Source organism: Xenopus laevis, chromosome 1S (genome assembly GCF_017654675.1).
Source record: "Xenopus laevis strain J_2021 chromosome 1S, Xenopus_laevis_v10.1, whole genome shotgun sequence".
Classification (NCBI taxonomy): Eukaryota; Metazoa; Chordata; class Amphibia; order Anura; family Pipidae; genus Xenopus; species Xenopus laevis.
The window spans coordinates 176418454-176439653 of record NC_054372.1 but is presented as its reverse complement, the minus strand read 5'-3'; the positions used below and the strand labels follow the sequence as shown (position 1 = coordinate 176439653).

At 36.5% G+C, this 21200-nt stretch overlaps 1 protein-coding gene across 2 annotated transcripts in view; it reads left to right on the top strand.

Moving 5' to 3' along the window:
• Positions 1-21200, top strand: part of adamts6.S (ADAM metallopeptidase with thrombospondin type 1 motif 6 S homeolog) — a 169695-nt gene that overhangs the window by 126220 nt on the left and 22275 nt on the right. For both annotated transcript variants that reach the window (XM_041580554.1, XM_018241541.2), the window contains exons 16-20: positions 4276-4409; positions 5989-6112; positions 6554-6634; positions 9637-9800; positions 10148-10286. In XM_041580554.1, the coding sequence (XP_041436488.1) occupies positions 4276-4409; positions 5989-6112; positions 6554-6634; positions 9637-9800; positions 10148-10286 (642 nt within the window). The remainder of the gene's footprint in view (positions 1-4275; positions 4410-5988; positions 6113-6553; positions 6635-9636; positions 9801-10147; positions 10287-21200) is intronic.

Here is a 21200-nt window from a genome sequence, read left to right as displayed (position 1 = left end):
TAGGAGTGTCCCTTGCTTAGCACAGCATGGAAGGAAGGCCTCTTGCCTGTTACCTGTAGGTGCTTGCTAAGCCCTGGGATGCCTCCACTTAATGTTAGGATGTCCCAATAAAGGTTGAAGCAGCTGTGATGTGCTTTATAGCAGATATGGTTGCTCCTTTGCCAATAAAGGTGGATGTCAGTTATGCAACTATACCTGCTGGTTAAACATAGGTTGATTGTGGTATAGCAAGGGCTATTATCATAAACGTTGGGACCTAGTACAAGTTATTTATGTTTACACAGGAACCTGCAAAAATGATGCTACAAAAATGATCAACTATTACGTCGGGGAATTTTGCTAGGACAAAAGGGTTTAACTGGTTGGATATATTTCCCCCCCCCCCACGGCTACTATGATACACACCACCAATCATTTTACTGAAAAGCAGGGGATTAACTATAGAGAAACCGATCCTGCAAATGCTGGGGGCCCAGGAACTATAGGGGGTCCTGCTGGAATGAAAAGCAGCTGCAATATATGTTCATGGAAAATGTGTCTTGTCGCCAAAGTTTAGTGACCCAATAAATCGCATTACAAACAACCTATAATAAGTAGTTCATAGAAATAATGTTCTAATTAACGATCAGTTCACTGAGGGTCTGGGGAATTTGGAGTTTAAACCCCTACCCACCAACCTGCCCCTGTCTCACTGCTCTGCGCTGTCATTGATTAATACTCATGTTACATAAACCAACATGGCGTCTTCCATGGGGAAAAACAGGTGCTGCAATGGAGCTGAGAACACTTGTGGCCACTGGGGTGGGCACAGAGCTTGGGCTTTATAATATTATGTAAAAGGCAACTAAAATATGGAGTCACTTCTCTTGGAACAACGCAGTATAGATAGTGTAGTGCAGAACGTTAGGTGGCCCATGGATATGTTAGCCTTGTAATGTAGACTGCCCTAGAGCTGGATTGTCATCACCATTTTTGAAAAAAATCAAACCCAAAGTATGTAGTAGTGTACAACTGGACAACAACATGGATAACTATGGACAACAAAGCTTAGTAAAAGATCAGTTAGAATTTAAAATCATCCTATAGTCTTGTATTTAATGAAATGAAATGTGAGATCATGACTGTATGTAAAAGCATTAAAGGAAAGGCAAAAAAAGGTTTGCAATTCTCACAGTGTGCAATGTGATCTGTGAATGTTCATCATTATCACTTATTTATATAGTGCCATCAGGGCTCCTACGATTTAACAACAACAAGTTACAGAATAAAAATGGCATAAAAGGATCCTGCAGATAGGTGGTTACAATTTAAAGGGGTAGGGGCAGCACCTGGACAGACTATTGCTTAGCAGTCATAGGTGTATTTTCTTTGTTTTATGAAAAAGACTCATATTCTATAGGCGTATAGTGAGCCATCAATGGAAATTCCCCCCTTGCTATCTCCAATACTAGTACTAAATCTATGGAATATTATATTTAATTTCATGGCAACTGTGGCCCCACTGCACACAAAATAGTAGCTTCCATAGCTGCACAGTAGCCTATTTATACAAACTATATTAGAACTAATGAGTATTCAATCTTTTCCAGGTGGTTATACTTGTTTATGTTTATTAACACTCCAGTGAAATAATTAAAAACTAATTGGGACATTTACCAAAACCTTTGGCTTTCTTTTTATTGTGGCATTTTGTTAAAATCTGTTTTATAACTTTGGACAAAAAATGAATGGGACTATTGATAAGGTCCTCCCAGATCAGCCTGATTTGGCCTATTAGTCAAATGACACAATTATTGAAAGATCAGCTTGTTTGACAAACATGTACTCCTAACTTACAGTAATTTATCTAAAAAAGATAAAAGCAGCCTCTCAACAACCAATTATCTGTTTTTCATGGATCGATGTACCCACCCTTCCGTAGCACCATGAACTCTATTTTTATTTCCTAATACATCCACCAGCATTCTTCTCAATAAGAGGCAGTATTCACTGCTAGTTGCAAACAAGATGTCATTCCTCTCTCAGACATCTCAAGAAACCAACTGTATGTAAAAACAAAAGTCTTTACTAGGTGTCTAGAGTCCTGAAGCATTCTTTTCTGCAGCTATCTCCCTGGAATGTGTGTGGTTTAAATTCAGTATGTGCTGTTTGTGCTTAAGGGTAAGGACACACTGGACGATTTGTCGCCAACGTTTTTAAAAAGCAAATCGCGGCGACATATCGCTCGTTTTGTCTCTGAACAAAAACAAATGAAAGACGCCAGCTCCTGTGCCCACAGCGCGTTTGTGAATCGCCTGTAGCTCCAAAATGCACTGAGACCCTTTTCCGAGCGATTTATCAGAAATAGCATGTACTTAGAAAAGCACTGAAATCTCCTAGACACGCACACACATACAGATAAGTAGCAGCAATTGTATTCAAATTACAATGCGAACGCAATGACGCAAGAACGCAATCACGTAAAGACGCCAGGTTACAGCGGGAAGCACAAACCGTTTCCGGTTTGGGTGGAACACGTACCGCACAGAGTAATGGGATACAAATCGCTCTGTGCCAATAGTCGCTGTGAATCGTCTGTTCAAAAAAGACGATCGTCTTGTCGCCGCGATTTACTTTTTTAAAACGTTGGCGACAAATCGTCCAGTGTGTCCTTACCCTAAACCTACGTTTGAGATTTGATTAAAAAAAAAAAACTGTGCAAAACTTTTATTTATGAGAAGCATTCAGTTGCCCGTCTGTCCCAGACCCTTAAATACCAGACAGCAATTAAATGGCAGAAAACACTACAAGTATATTTTTTAGATATAAATATGCAAAATACACGCAGATGCAAGGATTTTTGACATTGAAAAATAACAATACTTTGCAGATATTTGCCAAGTCTTAACAAATAATCTGTTGTCTAAGTTTAAAAACAAGTAAATGTATCTTCTAGATCAATGATTGTCTGGCTTTTTCTGTCCTAGCCCTATCTGGAGGTCTAACATTTGGTCAGGACCCCCTTTACTACTTAGCAAGGTATAGGAAAATATTACTCAATTATTATTACTGTACATGTGTGGGACATGTTATCCAGAATGCTTGGGAACTGGGGCTTTCTGGATAACGGATCTTTCTGTAATTTGGATTGTCTACTAGAAAATGATGTAACGATTAAATAAACCAATAGGCTGATCCTGCTTCCAAAAAGGATTAATTATATCTTAGTTCAGATCAAGTACAAGGTACTGGTCATCTGCAAATCTTACCACAGTTGACCATCAAGTCGGCTTTAATGTGAATCTAGATTAAAAGAGGCTTTCTCAACAAATCTTCACCCAAATTAGCCTTTAGACTGAGACCTATGCCGCTGCTCCAGCCCCTCCAGGGGGACCAGCTGCAAAGTTTGGGAACTGTTTGGGAACAATTGACGGTGGTGGATACCATCTTTAGGTTCTGTGATTTGGTTGTATTTTTAAGGTGATTTGCAGAGAATGGGTGTGAAGGAGATGTCTTGAAATTGGCAAGTTTTTAGTCATTGATGTTGTCTAAAATTAGAGGTGTGTTTGGATAGTGTGAATTTGGTAGAGCAGCCAAAATAAAGCCTGGTTGCAGAGGATCCAGGCTGATGCACTAAAGATGACAGTGTGGAAAATGGCACTGAGAATATTTAAACCTGCTTGGGTGGGAATAAGGTTGCATGGCATGGAATAAAGTTCCAAACAAAATCAAGTTTAACATTTTAAACCAAAGAAAAATTATTTTTCTTGGCAATAATCCATCACTTCATATCACCCAAAGAGAATCCGAGGGACCGTGAAGCATTGCAGTGGTGGTAGTATTACATTATTGGGGTTCTTGTCATGGTGTCTTGCATGTTCTGAGGAATTTGTTAGGATTCATGAGAATATAATATAATAGTCACAATGTTTAAATAGTTTCTTGTTGTCAGAATTGAGACAGAAATGTACCTGCAAACCGCCAAAGAACAGTGTATTATATCACCAACTTTTCTCCCAACATTTAGAAGCCTTTACATTGTACATTTTCCATTGTGCATTCAAGTAAGTTATGGAGTAAGCTACATTTTTAGGAATTCGTAATTGGACCGGGTGACCTTACATTAAATGAGTATCATGGGACATAAATAGCTGCTCATGGCTAACTTGTCAAATCAAATAACATAAGAATTCAAATTACAATAAAGTAACCAGTTCTCAAAGGTTAAGGACAAACATAAATCTGCTTTATAGTTTCACAAATAAATACCAATTTTTTTTTTTTTCTTGCTCTTAGGCGGTGTTAAAACCTGTGCATTAAATTGTTTGGCAGAAGGCTATAATTTTTACACAGAACGGGCCCCTGCAGTAATAGATGGAACCCGCTGCAATGCTGACTCCTTGGATATCTGCATCAATGGAGAATGCAAGGTTATTGCACGTTTAAGTCGTTTTACAAATGTTATTGTATAATAATGTTTTCCGGATATTTTGCTTTGCTGCAGACACCATTTATAATTTAGTTAAATTTGTATTAAATGATAAGTATACCTTTAAAATAAGTGAATTTAAAATTGATGAAAGTTCTGTTCGCAGCACTTTTGTAAGTGACATTCATTATTTATTTTGCTTTTATTCCAAGATATTAAGGGATACATGTTCTGTAAATATGAATGAATTTTGTTACAACAGCGCCGCCTGCTGGTCATTATATGACCAGTATGACCACCAAGTAGGCGAGGAAGTTGTCAGGAGAAAGAAAGAGTATGCTCTGATGTTTTTCTGCTTAGGAAGATGTGAGAAAGGTTTCTAAATTTTAAGTCTGGATTCCTCCCTCCTTGGTACACCAGCCTCTTTCTTTCTCCTGACAACTTCCTTGACTACATGGTGGTCAGACTGGTTGGAAATTGATCAGCAGGTGGCATTTTTGTAACAAAATTCATTCATATCAAGAGTCCATGTATCCCATAATATCTTGGAATAAAATCAAAATAAATAAATATACAATGCAAAATTTCTTAGAATAGCCTCCTCATGAATTTTATATTCACTTATTTTCAAGGTTTACTTATTTTTTAAAGGTTTTAGACTTCTAGATGTGTATATATATATATATATATATATATATATATATATATATATATATATATATATGTATATATGTGTATATGTATATATGTGTATATATATATATGTGTATATATATATATATATATATATATATATATATATATATATATATATATATATATATATATATATATATATATATATATATATATATATATATATATATATATATATATATAATATATATATATGAAATGTGAACTGCTACCCCCATGGTACACATTGATAAACACGCAAAATCCCCGCTGGGCACCCTAGTGTCTTAGGGGAATAACATACTGGGAGGTTGTGAATGTCCTGCTGTCTGTCCAACTCACAAGTGCAACACCAGCATCCAGATAATCATTAAAGTCAATGAAGGAGCAACTTGGAGTGTTTTGGTGCCCAGCGCCAAGGAGGAAATCATTCACAGTCTTTACGTGCGATATTGTTTTTCTTCTGAAAAACAAACCATACTTGTTCAGTAGATCATGTTTTAATATTTGTAGATGATAGAGTTGCGTAAATAATATTGTATTTGCTGTTTTACAGATTTGTGGGGAAGCAATCTTCCTTTGCAGATAACACTTTGTGGATGGGAGAGTGTAGTCCACTGAGTAAGATGCAACAGGAAGTGAGTAGTGCAAAGGAAATGCTTTCCCCAACCTGCTCAAAACTGCTCATACAACATAATCATCTCCACTTTAGTCAGGGAGAAGAGCACTGTGTACATGGTGCTTTGTACGAAAATTGTATTTTAACAGTAGTGACCCTTCTTTAATGGTTTTGTTAACTGTTCTACTGTCTTCAGAATCCCATTTGTACAGAAAAAAAGGTAAAGTCGTTTTGTACAATCATTAATTTGGTGAGAAACTATTATAAAATACTCATTTCTTTTCAGCATGTAGGCTGTGATAACATTTTGGGCTCTGATGCCAAGGAAGACAGGTGCCGTGTGTGTGGCGGAGATGGAAGCATTTGCGAAGCCATTGAGGGTTTCTTTAATGATTCATTACCCAGAGGAGGTAACATTTTACCACTAAATTAGCTTACATAACTTTTATGTACCCATGTTGCCATTTATATTGCTTCTATCCAACAAAGAACTGATCAATGATTTTTTCACACAGGCTAAAGGCTTCAATTTCAATGTTCTAAACTTACCTTTTAATTTGATGTAGAGAAAAATATTCTAAGAAACTTGGCTATTAGCAATTGTCGTATAACTCTTGTCTAGCAGAGAGCCATGCAGACACAGATTGGGGTAGGTCTTTCAGCTGTAATTTACAAGAATAGTTGCTTGTTTAGGGAAATTGCCCCCAAGGAGGTTTGTTTTTTGCTTTTCTTTCACAGAGCAGCTCAGGTGACCCTTTTGGAATCTGTAGACTTTAAAGTGTGTCAATATTGAATAATGTATTAAAGAAGTTCCAGATGCTGCTAATAACAGGCTAACCATTGCCTTCTAGGCTACATGGAAGTTGTTCAAATTCCACGAGGTTCTGTACACATTGAAATCAAAGAAACGTCCGTGTCTAAGAACTACATAGGTACGTTTTGAAATACTCAGGTCTGTGAAGTGGAATAGCTTAAACTTTCATTGCTGTCTTTCATTCTGCTCACTGCAACTTTATGAAGAATGTGAAAAATGACATTAATAACAATTACATGAATTAAATTACAGTAATGCATCAACAATAATGTATTCGCTTTGTGGAGCTTTTCCTGGTTATGTATTTTTTTCAGTAAAAATGTATATTGTATAATGCAGATGTTAACATTTTGCAAATAATTAGGTGTTTTTTTATTCAGCCCTGTTTCCAAAAATTGTGGGACACTGTGTAAAAAAAAATATGTTGAAAATTCGAATTATAAACCCTATATTTTGTTCCTTTGTAATATTTTGCGTTTCATAATGATCCAAATTTTGGAACGGGTGACAAGTCAGGACTGCAGTTTAGCACCTGGACTCTCTAACTACAGAACCATTCTTTTGTACAGGTGAAGTTTGCCATTGTCTTTGTGAAATAAGCAAGGCCTTCCATGAAAAGGTGTATTTTGGGTGGCAGCTTATCATATAGAATCAATGGTGCCTTACCCAATGTGCAATCTCCCCATGCCATGTGCACTAATGCACCCATACCGTCATGGATGCTGGCTTTTGAACAGTGCACTATTAACAAGCCAGATTGTCTATATTGCGTGCAGAATTACTAATTACTTTGTGGTAATCGCATAAATTAAGAAAAAAGTGCTTGTGCTATAATTTATCCGGTTAAAATACCAATTAATTTAAACTTGATTTGATTAAATAATTTTACAAATATAATGCAGTTCATTCAATTGTATATAGTAGGGTTTAGAAATTGTAATGATATAAGCTTAGCTACAATCAATTCTGTTTCATACTAATTTATATCCTTTTACAAAAGGTGTATTAACATAGAAGTTACTAATAAACCCCCTCCAGCCAGTTTAAATTACAATACTTTTAAAGTGCTTGAGTGCTTCGATAATTAATAGTGACTGGTAATTAACATCAATTCATTCGAACTTAAAAATTAATTCATAGAGTTTAAAGTGCTTAACAGTGTTTTGCAATAAATTATAATTAAGGTAATTGATTAGACAAAGACTGCAATAAATAGAATAAATACTAAAAAACACACAATGCTCAGGTTCAGGAATGGAGTCAGAAATAGAAAAAAAGAGGAGGTGGAGTTGTCCCAAATCTGCTACCTAGATTTTTTCTATCCCTAGGACACCACAACGACAAAGAAGGCAGAGTACCCGTGACTGCGGTCTCGATTGTTAATCTAAGTCCTAGATTTAAAAAGAGCTACAGTATATAAGCCTAAAAAAACACAAATCCACGGGCAATATAGATTATATTCAATAGGTAGCTGGAGTTTAATTTGAGACTGTTTAGCGAGTTTGAAGCAAGTGGGGTACTTTTTTCTTTCTTATTAATTTAATAGTTCTTACTGACTAAGGTCAGACCTCTGCTTCTACCGCAGGATGAATTTGATAAGGGATCACTTTTTTTGTTTAATTAAGCCAGATTGTCCACCATTTAAAAAAAAATAAAGTTGTATTCACCAAAACACAGAGCAGGTTTCCACTTTGCCTCAGTCCATCCTAAATGAGCTTGGGGTCAGAGAAGTTTCTGGATCGTGTTTATATACTGTATAATTTCTTCTTTGCATGGTAGAGTTTTAACTTGCATTTGGGGATGTAGTGACAAACTGTTCTCTGGCATTGGTTTTCGAAGTATTCCTGAACCCATGCAGTGAATTCCACTACAGAAATATGTCTGTTTTAATGCAGATCACAGCCATTGAGTATTGGCTTTCGATCTTGTCCCACGCGTCCAAAGATTTTTTTCCAGATTGTCATAGCCTTTTAATGTTATTATGTTCTGCAGATGATAAAATCTCAAAATTCTATGCAGTTTTACATTGTCAAACTTTATTCTTAATATCCCTGAACAGTGTTTCATAGACTGGTGTCTCCCCATCTTTTATTTCTGAGAAACTCAACCTCTCAGTGCTCCACTCTTTTTAGCATTATGCAACTTTTGTTGCTCATCCCAACTTTTTGCAGTGTGCTGCTGGCATCCATTTAAATAAGAGCATACGTTTTTTGGAAACCATAACATTTCAACATTTGCAATTAAATATACGGTTTAAATGATTTGCTGATCATTCCAAACAAATTTGTATTTTAATGTGTCATTTTGCAGTTTTATACTGTTGGGCTGTATTGTCAGATGGTGGCATTAGTTTAAAATATAACCAACACTTTTGGATTTAAAAAATAAAATGAGTAATGAAACATGAAATAAAAAATAATTTTAAAATGAGGCTTGTTCAACCTTTCAGGCAGTGTTTATGAAGCAGTTATATAGATGTGTTGAATTTCTCAAAACTCCTGTAGATGAGTTGTGAATTGCATCACGTTCATCCATCCCCTGTGATGAGCTTTAGCATTACTCAAACACACAGCAAGAACTGCCTTAGGTAGATGAAATCAGTTGGAAGAAATTTGTAAAGCCTGTTTTATATCTTTTGGTGCCAGTGGCTTGGGGCATTTTCCCACTTAGTAGACCTGACACATTTTCAACAGTTTGTTGTCTATACGTTTATTTCTTTAAACACATGGAAGAATCTAAGGGGAGTTTTTTGTCTTTTCCATAAATCTGTGTTGACTTTTCCATTTTTTTTTTTTGTAAAGGAATAGAACATTTGTTCTGAGGCAAAGTTTTCAATGTCTGTTTGCCTGAGAAGGATACCGTTTCATACAGTAGACGACATAACCACCTTTTGGTTAAAATCATTTTTAGAAATTCAGGTTGATGTAAAGAAAGTTAATTTTTATGTCACTGGCACTTGTATGAACTGTGTAATCTTACAAAAATGATTTTCGGCTCGCTAGCGGCCTTCGGTGACATCATTGGGTTGCTACAGGAATGTGTAGACGTTATGTGTAAGATGAATTTGACAGTACAATACTTTATGACCATCTCTAAGCATATTTTTAAAATTGTTTTCAGCTTTGAAGTCTGAAGGGGATGACTACTTTATCAATGGAGCTTGGACTATTGACTGGCCCAGAAAATTTGATGTTGCTGGGACAGCTTTCCATTATAAGCGTCCCACAGATGAAGCAGAATCTCTGGAGGCCTTGGGTCCAACAACAGAAAGCCTTATAGTGATGGTAAGTGCCAAGTTTTAAATGCTGTTTATTTCATGGAAAATTAGCACTCATGTAAATTTAGTGAAACCTGTTTAAAACATAAAATAATCTAACATGTACAAGTGGCTACTGTATTTTCTCTTAATCCTTTTGTTGGCATAGGCAGCAATACAAATACATTATGCTAAGGTTGTAGATGCTGAGCATTATTTTTGGTTATGCAGCAAAATTCAGCCATCTGAAAACACTTTTTTTTTTTAATACTGTTCATGTCATGTTATTAATACAACATTCTAACATGTACAGTACTTCACCATAGTAATTTACAATAGTGACCACTTTTTAGCTTTCTGTTAATGCATCAACAGATTCTTCTTCAAGAACAGAACATGGGGATTAGATATAAATTTAACGTACCTATCACAAGAACGGGGAGCGGGGACAACGAAGTGGGTTTTTCATGGCATCATTTGCCTTGGTCGGAATGCTCTGCAACCTGTGCAGGAGGTAAGTCATGTTCTTGCTAAAATAAACATTACACCAGATACTGTTACAATTTTGCTTCCAGAAAAAAAAACGTCTTTACACCGGAAACTGGAAAAACACAAAATATATAGAAATGTAAAGAAAAAAATATATAGAAATGTTAGAAGGTGGAAACCAATCTACTATTAGTTAGTTTACCAATGCCCACTCCACAAATTAAAACAAAACAAAAAAAGCTTGGTTGTTGAGTTCAGGCAGTTCTATATTCCATTATTCCAGTTCATGTGGTGTGTTTTCCACACTGTACAGTATGGATTCTCTTAAATGGACATTATGGACAAATCTTAATTTAGAAAGTAATTTATGTATATTTTATGTATGCATGCTTATTACCCATAGGTGCATGTATGACCCCTGGAACCAGAATGGCTCCACTACAGGACATTATATGCTATATAGAGCTTACTGTAAAGTACTTGTGTACAGATTTACATATATAAATACACAAAGATGCTAAACTGAGAATTTTTTTTTTTCACAATACATTTTTTCTTCACACAGGGAGCATAGGGCAGGCAGAGTAGGGCACAAATATGCAGAGTTGGGCAGGGAGAGTATGGCACACAGGGATCATAGAGAAGGCAAAGTATGGCACACACAGGGAGCATAGGGCAAACAGAGTATGGCACACATAGGCAGAGTTGGGAAGGCAGAGTATGGCACACAGGGATCATAGGGAAGGCAGAGTATGGCACACAGGGATCATAGGGAAGGCAGAGTATGGCACAAACAGGGAGCATAGGGAAGGCAGAGTATGGCACACACAGGGAACATAGGGCAAACAGAGTATGGCACACATAGGCAGAGTTGGGCAGGGAGAGTATGGCACACAGGGATCATAGGGAAGGCAAGAGTATGGCACACACAGGGAAGGCAGAATACAGGGAAGCCTATCAGGCCTCCAAGATGAACAGTTCATACATTGCTACATATAGTGACACAATACTGGTGACCCTCCAGTAGTTTGTCTTAGGGTTGAAAAGGTGGACAATAGGCACTTTCAGTCTGGGTCTGAGGTACAGAGCTTTAGGCGTGTGAACTGTAGAGATGTTACAGGTGTGAACAATGCAGGAGTTCACAGTCGGAATGTGAGGTGTAAAAATGGAGGGGCCAGTTAATCTCAGTACTGATACCTTTTAAATCTTACACAATGTAAACAGTCACAGCAGGCAGACTTTCATGTCGGGAGCCACATAAAGGGGGAGTCGGCCCGCGGCCGCCAGTTGGACAGCACTGATCTAGACCTATCTTTTTGGCGTATCACTTATGAAATGTAATTTTGCACTTGACAGTTTTCCAGTGATGATTTAACACACAGAAAATTACTTAGTCTGTGACCAATCATTCTATGTTGACCAAAGGCCGCATTGCAAACTCTAGTGATTGTTGCTGAAAAAGTACAGGATTCAGTTTAATTTAGTTGTGAATAATTTGGTTGAGCGAGCATTAACATTTTTTCCTGGAATAGCCAAGTCAGAGTTCAGACCTCAACCCAGTTCAGATGGTATGTCATGATCTGATATTAATGGATATTAAATGAATAGTCTAAAATTCTTCCTGACCATTATTCAAGTCTGATAAGCAGTTGCAAGGCATTTATTGCTGGATTCAATTGCTGATTAAGAAGGTTTTTACGGTTGCCTAAGACAAGGCCTGACAGTGAATTTTAAAGTATTTGTTCCATATTGACAAGAAATAGTACAATTGTTTGTGGGTTATTCGTTTGTTTTGTCTATTATCTTTTATTATTGTGACCTAACTGAAGATCAGACTACATTTTTATGAGTAATTCCAGGAATCCATTTGAAACCAAAAGGCTCTAAAACTTTATCTAGCAACTGTAGCTAAAATCTCGAGGAAGGATTGTTAGGAACAAGATGAAACCTGGGTACATTACAATTAATGTGATCTTTGTGTATGTGTCCTACTTAGGCTTTCTGGGCATTAATAATAGATATTGGTTCTAAATAATATGTTTGATCAAACAGACATTAATAGCAGTTAGTCTCATCTACCTAACTAGAGTCTCCACCTTTTTGAACACAGAATGAGCGTGGCAATCTGACACAAGTACATACATGTAAACTCACATGCATATTGCATTAGTTGCATGTTTACAAAGTCTTTTGCTCTAAAGCTGAAGATTGTAGTTAGTGAAAATTTGTAAACCTGACTGTATTACCAAGAAAAGACTTTTACCATATTTACTGGAATTGTAGTGAATGCTCAATAATATGGCAATTTTCTAATATATTATTATATAGTTTTGTGTGCGGATGATTTTCCTAGTTTTAAATATTGTGTTGTGTTATTTATATAGGAGAACTTGTCTAAAGAGCAGTGTTACTATAGTCGCTGAAACCTTGGTATAAGAAATATACAGCAAACATGTTCGCAGTGAAACATCTACTACAGCTGTATATTGTAGTAAGACCATTTGATTACGTAACTAATCCTATAGATAAATGGAATGCTTATAATTAAACATTATGAAAATTCATCACACTGGGATTATTAAAGTCTAGTACTATCAAACGGTGGGGTAAAAATGTGTATCAGAAACAGTTGACTCTACAAGGGTTATTTGATAAAATGTTTCTGATTATTTAAATAAAAAAGTCCGGCCAAACTAGAATCCAAGTTTGGACCTTATTTATTATTAAAAAAAAGCTTGATAAAATCGACTGAAAACCCAAATCGGATGATTTTTCAGAGGTTCTTCCCCAATTGTACCTAATTTTTTCAGGCTTTTTCCCCGAAAAGCCTGAATTTTTGGGATTTTTGCCTGAAATAGTCGGATTTTCGGGCTAATTTCAGTGCAGACAACAGATACTTCCAAATAGGACAGGGACCTCTCCCATTGACTTATATATAAACTCGGCATGTCTAAGATGGCGGATTTTTCAGATTCGGACTCTGCAGACTCTACAGCATAGAACTTTAATAAATCCCGAAAAAGTAAATAAAAAAAAAAACTAACACCCTACATGTTCCTGGCATCCAAGGTAATACAGCAGAAAAGGGGTAAATGCATTCTTTTTTTTATTCTTCTTATATTTTGTATTCTTTTAAACAGCTTTATTCCATGGGCTGAGATAGTTGCAATCTTAGATAGTAGTTACATAGTTAGTTACATAGTTAAATTGGGTTGAAAAAAGTCCATCAAGTTCAACCCCTTCAAATGAAAACCCAGCATCCATACACACACCCCTCCCTACTTTTAATTAAATTCTATATACAAATACCTATACTAACTATAGAGTTTAGTATCACAATAGCCTTTGATATTATGTCTGTCCAAAAAATCATCCAAGTCCCTGTTATAGTCATTAACTGAATCAGCATCACAACATCACCCGGCAGTGTATTCCACAACCTCACTGTCCTGACTGGGAAGAACCACCTACGATATGATAGTATTTACTGAATGAGCTGGGCCTGGACAAAAAAAAAAGCAAAGGAAGCTTGTTTTATTCTCTTGTGATTATATATTTTTACAAAGCTTTTAGTTTGGAAAATTTAACACAAAACGGATCGATTTAACTATTAATAATGGGTTTGGACAATCCAGCCTTCACAAGTACACTCAAATATGGCAGTAGTAAGTGTAGTAAAGAAGTAAATGGCAAGTGATAGGCTTCACAGTAAAAGAACCTGTGGTTTTCCAGATGTTGTAATATTACAACTCATGTCTTCTTCATTATCGACACTCCAAAGCTGTGGAACCACGGGTTGCCTGCTAACAGTGTTAATCGTAGGTGCAATTATTATAATTATCATCACTCAAATTACATTCTGTGCAGAATCAGTAGTGACGTTTATACTGCAATTTAACTGTTTTAACTGTGCTAACAGGAATGTAAATCTTTTGAAATAACTGCAAAGATAGGTAAGATTGTAATTCCTTCACATGTGATAATGATATACTTCCCCACTAATATTTAATGACTGGGAGCTTCTGAAAGTCTTTCAATATGTTAAAAAACAAATAATTTTCTGCAGCTACGTACAGTATATCAGGGATTCATCTCTGACCCCCAGAAGATTATTACATTTAAACACCTGTTTTTCCTGTTGATCCAGTGAATATTGATTTAGGTGTTTATCAACACTGATTGCGTGTACTTATTACTAACTAATGGGTCAGAACAGATCTGATTTGTTGACATTTGTTATTTTAAGAGATCAAATACAGTAGAACCCCCATTTTACATTTTTCAGGGGACCAGAAAAAAATTGTGTAAAATCCAGGAAAATGAATAAAATCAGGGAAATGTATTGTGCCAAATATATAGGTGGGACCACAAAACAACAATGTAAAATGAGGAGAAACTTAAAATCAGGGGATGTAAAATTAAGGTTCCAATGTATAGAAAAATGTCCAAAAATGTTCAGTGTGGATGAGTGTAAGGTTATGTACTTTGGTACAGGGGAAATAAATGCAAATTCTACTCTAAATAGTAGTGTGTTGGGTGCCTTTTTAATGTAGAAGGATTTGGGCTTTTTTTGTGGACATCAAGCTGTGTAACTCTAGCATCACATTAACTTGAGGGATGAAAACATAATTTTACAGATCCCCAGCAAGGCCTCACCTTAAGTATGCAGGGCAGTTTTGGAATCCAATCCTTAAAAATCAAAAATAATTGGAGAAAATACAGACGTGCAATTAAACTAGTAAGTGAAATGGAAAAATTCATATATGAGGATCCGTTGTCAAGGTTGGGGTTATTTTCTCTGGAGAAAAGATGCTTGTGAAGGTGACATGATTAGTCTTTACAAATACATTAGAGGACATTATAGACAGATAGTTGGGGAACTTAAAATGGTTTAAAGAATGAGAGGTATCCCATTTAGATTTGAGGAAATGCACTTTCATTTGAAGCAACGTAGGTGGTTCGTTACAGTGAGGTTGTGGAATGCACTGCCAGTTGATGTTGTGATGCCGATTCTGTTAATTCCTTTAAAAGTGGCTTGGATGATTTTTTGGACAAGTATAATATCAAAGACTATTGTGATCCTAAAGTCAGTGGCGGAACTACCGGGGGAGCAGGGGGTGCGAGCAGGCCAGGGCCCCCAGGAAGTCCGCGCGCCACTAAAATCCAGTGTGTACGGAGGGGGGTCGGGGGCTCGGCTGCGCGTCATGCACCAGGGCCCGCCCCCCTCTAGTTACGGTACTGACTAAGTCACTAAAGTCTACAATTGGGGAAAACTCTCATTCGGGTCTTCACTCAATTTTATTAAGTTTTTACCTGATCCCAATAAATCATGTTTTTTTAATAATAAATAAGGTCCAAGATCTAATTTAAATGCTCAGAAAAATTCCGGTTTTGATAAATAAGGCCCTTAATCTGTACTGAAAAAGACCCCATGAAGTTCAACAACTCCAAATGAACTGCAGTGCACATGTATCACACACACACACATAAACAGACCCATCTACAGTATCCACTCACATATTTAAAGTATATATACCAGAATATATATATATATATATATTATATATATATATATATACACACATATATATATATATATATATATATATATATATATATATATATATATATATATATATATGTGTATATATATATATGTATATATATATATATATGTATATATATATATATGTATATATATGTATGTATATATATGTATGTATATATATATATATATGTATATATATATATGTATATATATATATGTATATATATATATGTATATATATATATATATGTATATATATATATATATATATGTATATATATATATATATATGTATATGTATATATATATATATATATAATATATATATATATATATTCTGGTATATATACTTTAAATATGTGAGTGGATACTGTAGATGGGTCTGTTTATGTGTGTGTGTGTGATACATGTGCACTGCAGTTCATTTGGAGTTGTTGAACTTCATGGGGTCTTTTTCAGTACAGATTAAGGGCCTTATTTATCAAAACCGGAATTTTTCTGAGCATTTAAATTAGATCTTGGACCTTATTTATTATTAAAAAAACATGATTTATTGGGATCAGGTAAAAACTTAATAAAATTGAGTGAAGACCCGAATGAGAGTTTTCCCCAATTGTACGATTTTTACAGGCTTATCCCCCGAAAAGCCCAAATTTTTCTGATTTTTGCCTGAAAAGCCTGATTTTCCGGCACAGACTTCAGAAATATCCAAATAGGATAGGGACCTCTCCCATTGACTTTTATACAACCTCGGCAGGTCTGAGATGGAATATTTTCAGATTCTGACTTATTCCATCTTCTGGTATAATAAATCTTGAAAAATTCAAGGTTTTTTTCCACAAAAAAATTTGATTTTGTGGTTGGAAAAACTTGAATTTTTGGATTTGGACTTTAATAAATAACTGTGTAACTTTATTCCTTTGTAAAATCTTCCTCAAATAATTCACATGCACTTGAGCTTGCTCTTGCATTATTTTACAAATATTTACATACTGTACAAGTCATTATCTAGCTGTTTTGGTACTATGTAGGGAATACCAAGTAAGGGAATACTCTACCCCTGGTTTAGTTAGAGCTCAAGAAGGACAGGTATTTTGTTATTTTTTGTTTACTTTGTTCGAGTTGTTACTAACAAAAATAATGAATGTTTTTCCAATTTCATGGGAACATCTCTGCTAATAAAGGTGATCTTTTCAATTTATCCTAATTTTAGCAGTACAAACCTCCAATCTTTCTCTTTTTTTCCATTAATTAGTGGCAAGCAAGGCATGGAAATAAGAGGGAAATTACATTTTACATGTGAAGACACATACTTATTTAATGAAAGCTGTGTTTGGAAATTAGTAACCTGAAAAAAAGACTTGAACATAAACCAGTTTTCCATAGAGAAGACAAAGATATTGGCTAGAGATGAACATCCCAAAATTTCGTGAGAAAGAATGTCTGGGTTAACCAGCTTGTTATGGGTGTACTGATGCAGAAGTTAACGTGTTGTGGCATTCTTATTATTGCAATGGGCTGTAATCTTATACCAAAATGTATTTTTTGCGGTTGCCCTTTAAAGAGTGAATATAGCGTTTACATGTTTGCAATTTAAGGTGTCCCATATTTTACGTTTCCACAGAGCTGAGAGGCATGAAAATGAGAATAAATTGTAAAGAACATCTGCAGCTCCATGTGGGATATGGTCACTTAAACACTTAACTTGTGTTTTCTATTAGAGGCTATTCAGAAGGACACTTTATGCCTTTTATTATCAGCTATAAATCTGTTGGATGTAAAAGCACTGTGCTTTTTTGTAACTCCTTGTAATTATTCCCACCAGAGATTGAATCAATTTATTGAGCAATGCTTTACAGATTACCTAAAGGGAAATCCTGCTCCCAGACAAGCAGTAGTGCAGAGAGGTCAATAATGTGGCCAGACAAACTTACCTCTTTGTCTAGATGGGAGATTGGCACATATGCATTTTGTCCACTGGGCTTTATTTCAGTTTATGGGGCAAATTCACTAAGATGCGAAGTTGCGCCAGGCGCAACATTCGCCGCACTTCGCCAGGCGTAGTTTCGCCAGGGCTCCGCAAATTCACTAAAATCCGAAGTTGCGCACAGGGGTAGCGTAAGGTTGCGTAGTTGCGTTAGCGTTGATTCGCTATATAAAGCGAAGTTACGCTAGCGAAGGCTAATTTGCATACGGCGCGAAATTCAAATTTCAATGGAGGAACACGTATCTGCACTACAAATGCCTAGAAAACCTTCAAATCAGCAAATAAAAAATTTATTTTGCCCTACACATGTGCCCACTGTCTAGTTAAGTTGCCATGAGTCAGGAAATGTAGGGGGGAGGAAGGGGAGCCCCAAAAAATTTTCAATCTTTTTCAGCCTATCAGCCATCATGTAGAAAACACGCCAGCGTTTTTTGGGACTTAGAAAAAAAATTGACTTTTTTTTTAAACAATCCCTATCTACTCTATTGCGCTTAGCCAGGTCTGAGGTGGCGAAGGAAGCCTAGCGTAAAAGGTAGCGTTCAGTACACTGCGCAAGTTAGTGAATTTGCGTAGTTTCGTCGCTAGCGAAAATTCGCCTGGCGTAAGGTTGCGAAGTAACACTAGCGAAACTACGCCAGCGTTCGTTAGTGAATTTGCGGAGTAGCGAAAATGCCAAACGCTAGCGAATTAACGCTAGCGTTCGGCGCTTCGCGGCTTAGTGAATTTGCCCCTATGTGTCTTCCTCCGATTCATAGAGCACATGTTTTAAAATAGCCTATAAATAGCTGATTCTGTAGTAAATATAGAAGTGTTTGCCCATGTTAGTAGGGATGCAGAGAATACAGGATTTGGTTTGGGATTCGGCCAGGATTCAGCCTTTTTTCTTGCAGGATTCAGCCTAATCCCAGTGCCTGCCAAGCTGAATCCACATCCTTAAAATCATGAGACTTTTTGACATACAAAGAAAGAAGTAAAAAATGTTTAACCGCGCTCACAGAGCACAGTTCTCTTTAACCCTTCCTAGCCCTAATTTGCATATGTAAATAAGGGTTCGGTCAAATCTTTCACAAAGGTTTTGGGGTTCGGCCAAATCTCAAAATAGTAGATTTGGTCCCTTCATATTAGCATATCAATAAATTTAGTGTTAAGGTAAAATTGACAGCACCCAAAAAATAAAAATGTGTAGAAAAAAAAAAGACTTAAATCATTTAAACAATTTAACACTTTAAGTGCTATGAAAAATAGAATTTATGGCAACCACATTACATGGTTAGCCATTAATTATGTTAGGCTGATTTATCATATATTGAAATGGGGGATCTTGAAAGCTTCTCAGTGGTTCAATATTGTCTGATATATGATATATGTATTGAACTTGGGAATCTTGAAGGCTTCTTGGTGGTTCAATATTGTCCCCTTTATCAAAATTCTTGTGGCAGAAGAATTATTGACGTACTGACCTGTGTCGATACCTGTGTCAATCTGCTGGAATGCTCTTTGCGTAGCAGAACTCCATTATCAACTGGAATCCTTTCATATTGAATGAGGGAGAAAAGATAATGTATTTCTGGAAATCAGTAAATTGTTGAATCTCAAAGGCTCAGTATAGTTCATTTGGTTCGTGCTGCGTTTGTGTTCAATAATGAACCTATGCTCCCAGTCGGCTTTTTGACATGCAAAATTGCTTACGTGACGATATGCACTATAGCCAGCTGTTGGGCTGAAATAAAATAAAACATGTTTATGGATGGGCTTGCTTGTTACAGGTGCCTAAAGAAACTTTGCCACCTGTTTACTCATTTATGTGTGTATATATAGATAAAGAGATTCATTTAGTAAAAGTAATTTAGTACATTTTTGCTTGTATTGCTTTTTCGTGGACCATCAAATTAGTCTCCATGTTTAGCACTATTGAAGCTACATGATAAAAGCTTTTATAAAACATGCAATAAGGGACATACTTTTAGCAGGTAGACGTATAAAGTAGTATATTAGCATGTTGATTTCATAGTTCAAGAAGCACTTAGGGTCTAAGATAAAGTGGGTACTGTGGGGCAAATTCACTAAGCGCCGAACGCTAGCGTTACTTCGCTAGCGTTTGTCATTTTCGTTACTGCGCAAATTCACTAACGAACGCTGGCGTAGTTTCGCTAGTGTTACTTCGCACCCTTACGCCTGGCGAAGTTTCGCTAGCGACGTAACTACGCAAATTCACTAACGCGCGCAGTGTACTGAACGCTACCTTTTACGCTAGACTTCCTTCGCCACCTCAGACCTGGCGAAGCGCAATAGAGTAGATAGGGATTGTTTAAAAAAAAGTCAAAAAATTTTCTAAGTCCCAAAAAACGCTGGCGTGTTTTCTACATTATGGGTGATAGGCTGAAAAAGATCGAAAAATTTTTTGGGGCTCCCCTCCTTCCCCCCTACATTTCCTGACTCATGGCAACTTACCAGACAGTGGGCACATCTGTAGGGCAAAATAAAATTTTTATTTGCTGATTTGAAGGTTTTTTAGGCATTTGTAGTGCTGATACGTATTCCTCCATTGAAATTTGAATTTGGCGCCGTTTGCAAATTAGCCTTCGCTAGCGTAACTTCGCTTTACATAGCGAATCAACGCTAGCGCAACTTCGCAACCTTACGCTACCCCTGAGCGCAACTTTGGATTTTAGTGAATTTGCGAAGCGCTGGCGAAACTACGCCTGGCGAAGTGCGGCGAAGTTACGCCTGGCGCAACTACGAATCTTAGTGAATTTGCCCCTGTATGTCTTGCACTTATTGGGACACAGAAATGTGTAACTACTCACTATCATTCATTTAATCTTTTGGATAGTTGTTCCCACCGGCTCCATTTGGGGGGGGCGTCTCTGTATATGTTTGATAACAGATCAAGCTTAAAGGACGGTTATAGTGAGATCTAAGGTGAATGGTGTTTTTCTGTACAAGATAGTTCCTGAATTCTAGACTGATGGCCATTTAGGGTGAGCTTTGGCATTAGCACATTTTTGCCCTTAATAATATGGAACTATAGCATAATGGCCCATAAAACATCGTTATCCTTTTCTGACACCTTGTTTAAATATGATTGGAGCAACATAAAGGGTGTTAAATAAACAATATCTGCGGTTTCTGAGCCTGTTTTCCACAACTTTTTTTTTGTTTATTGACATGTGCTTCAAATTGGGACAGAAGCAGTGGTACAGGCCCCAACGTACAAACTGGTGCAAACCTATATTTGTTTTGAGCAACATGAAGGGGAATTCATAAAAGCTTACAAATCACTCATGTGGCAGAGCTTTAATATGTAATGATTTGTATCCCCAAAGTTGGTACAGATACAGCACACATTCAATTTGCTGTCCTGCCAGCCCTGCTGCATTTGAGCACCCTGTTGTATCTGGTGC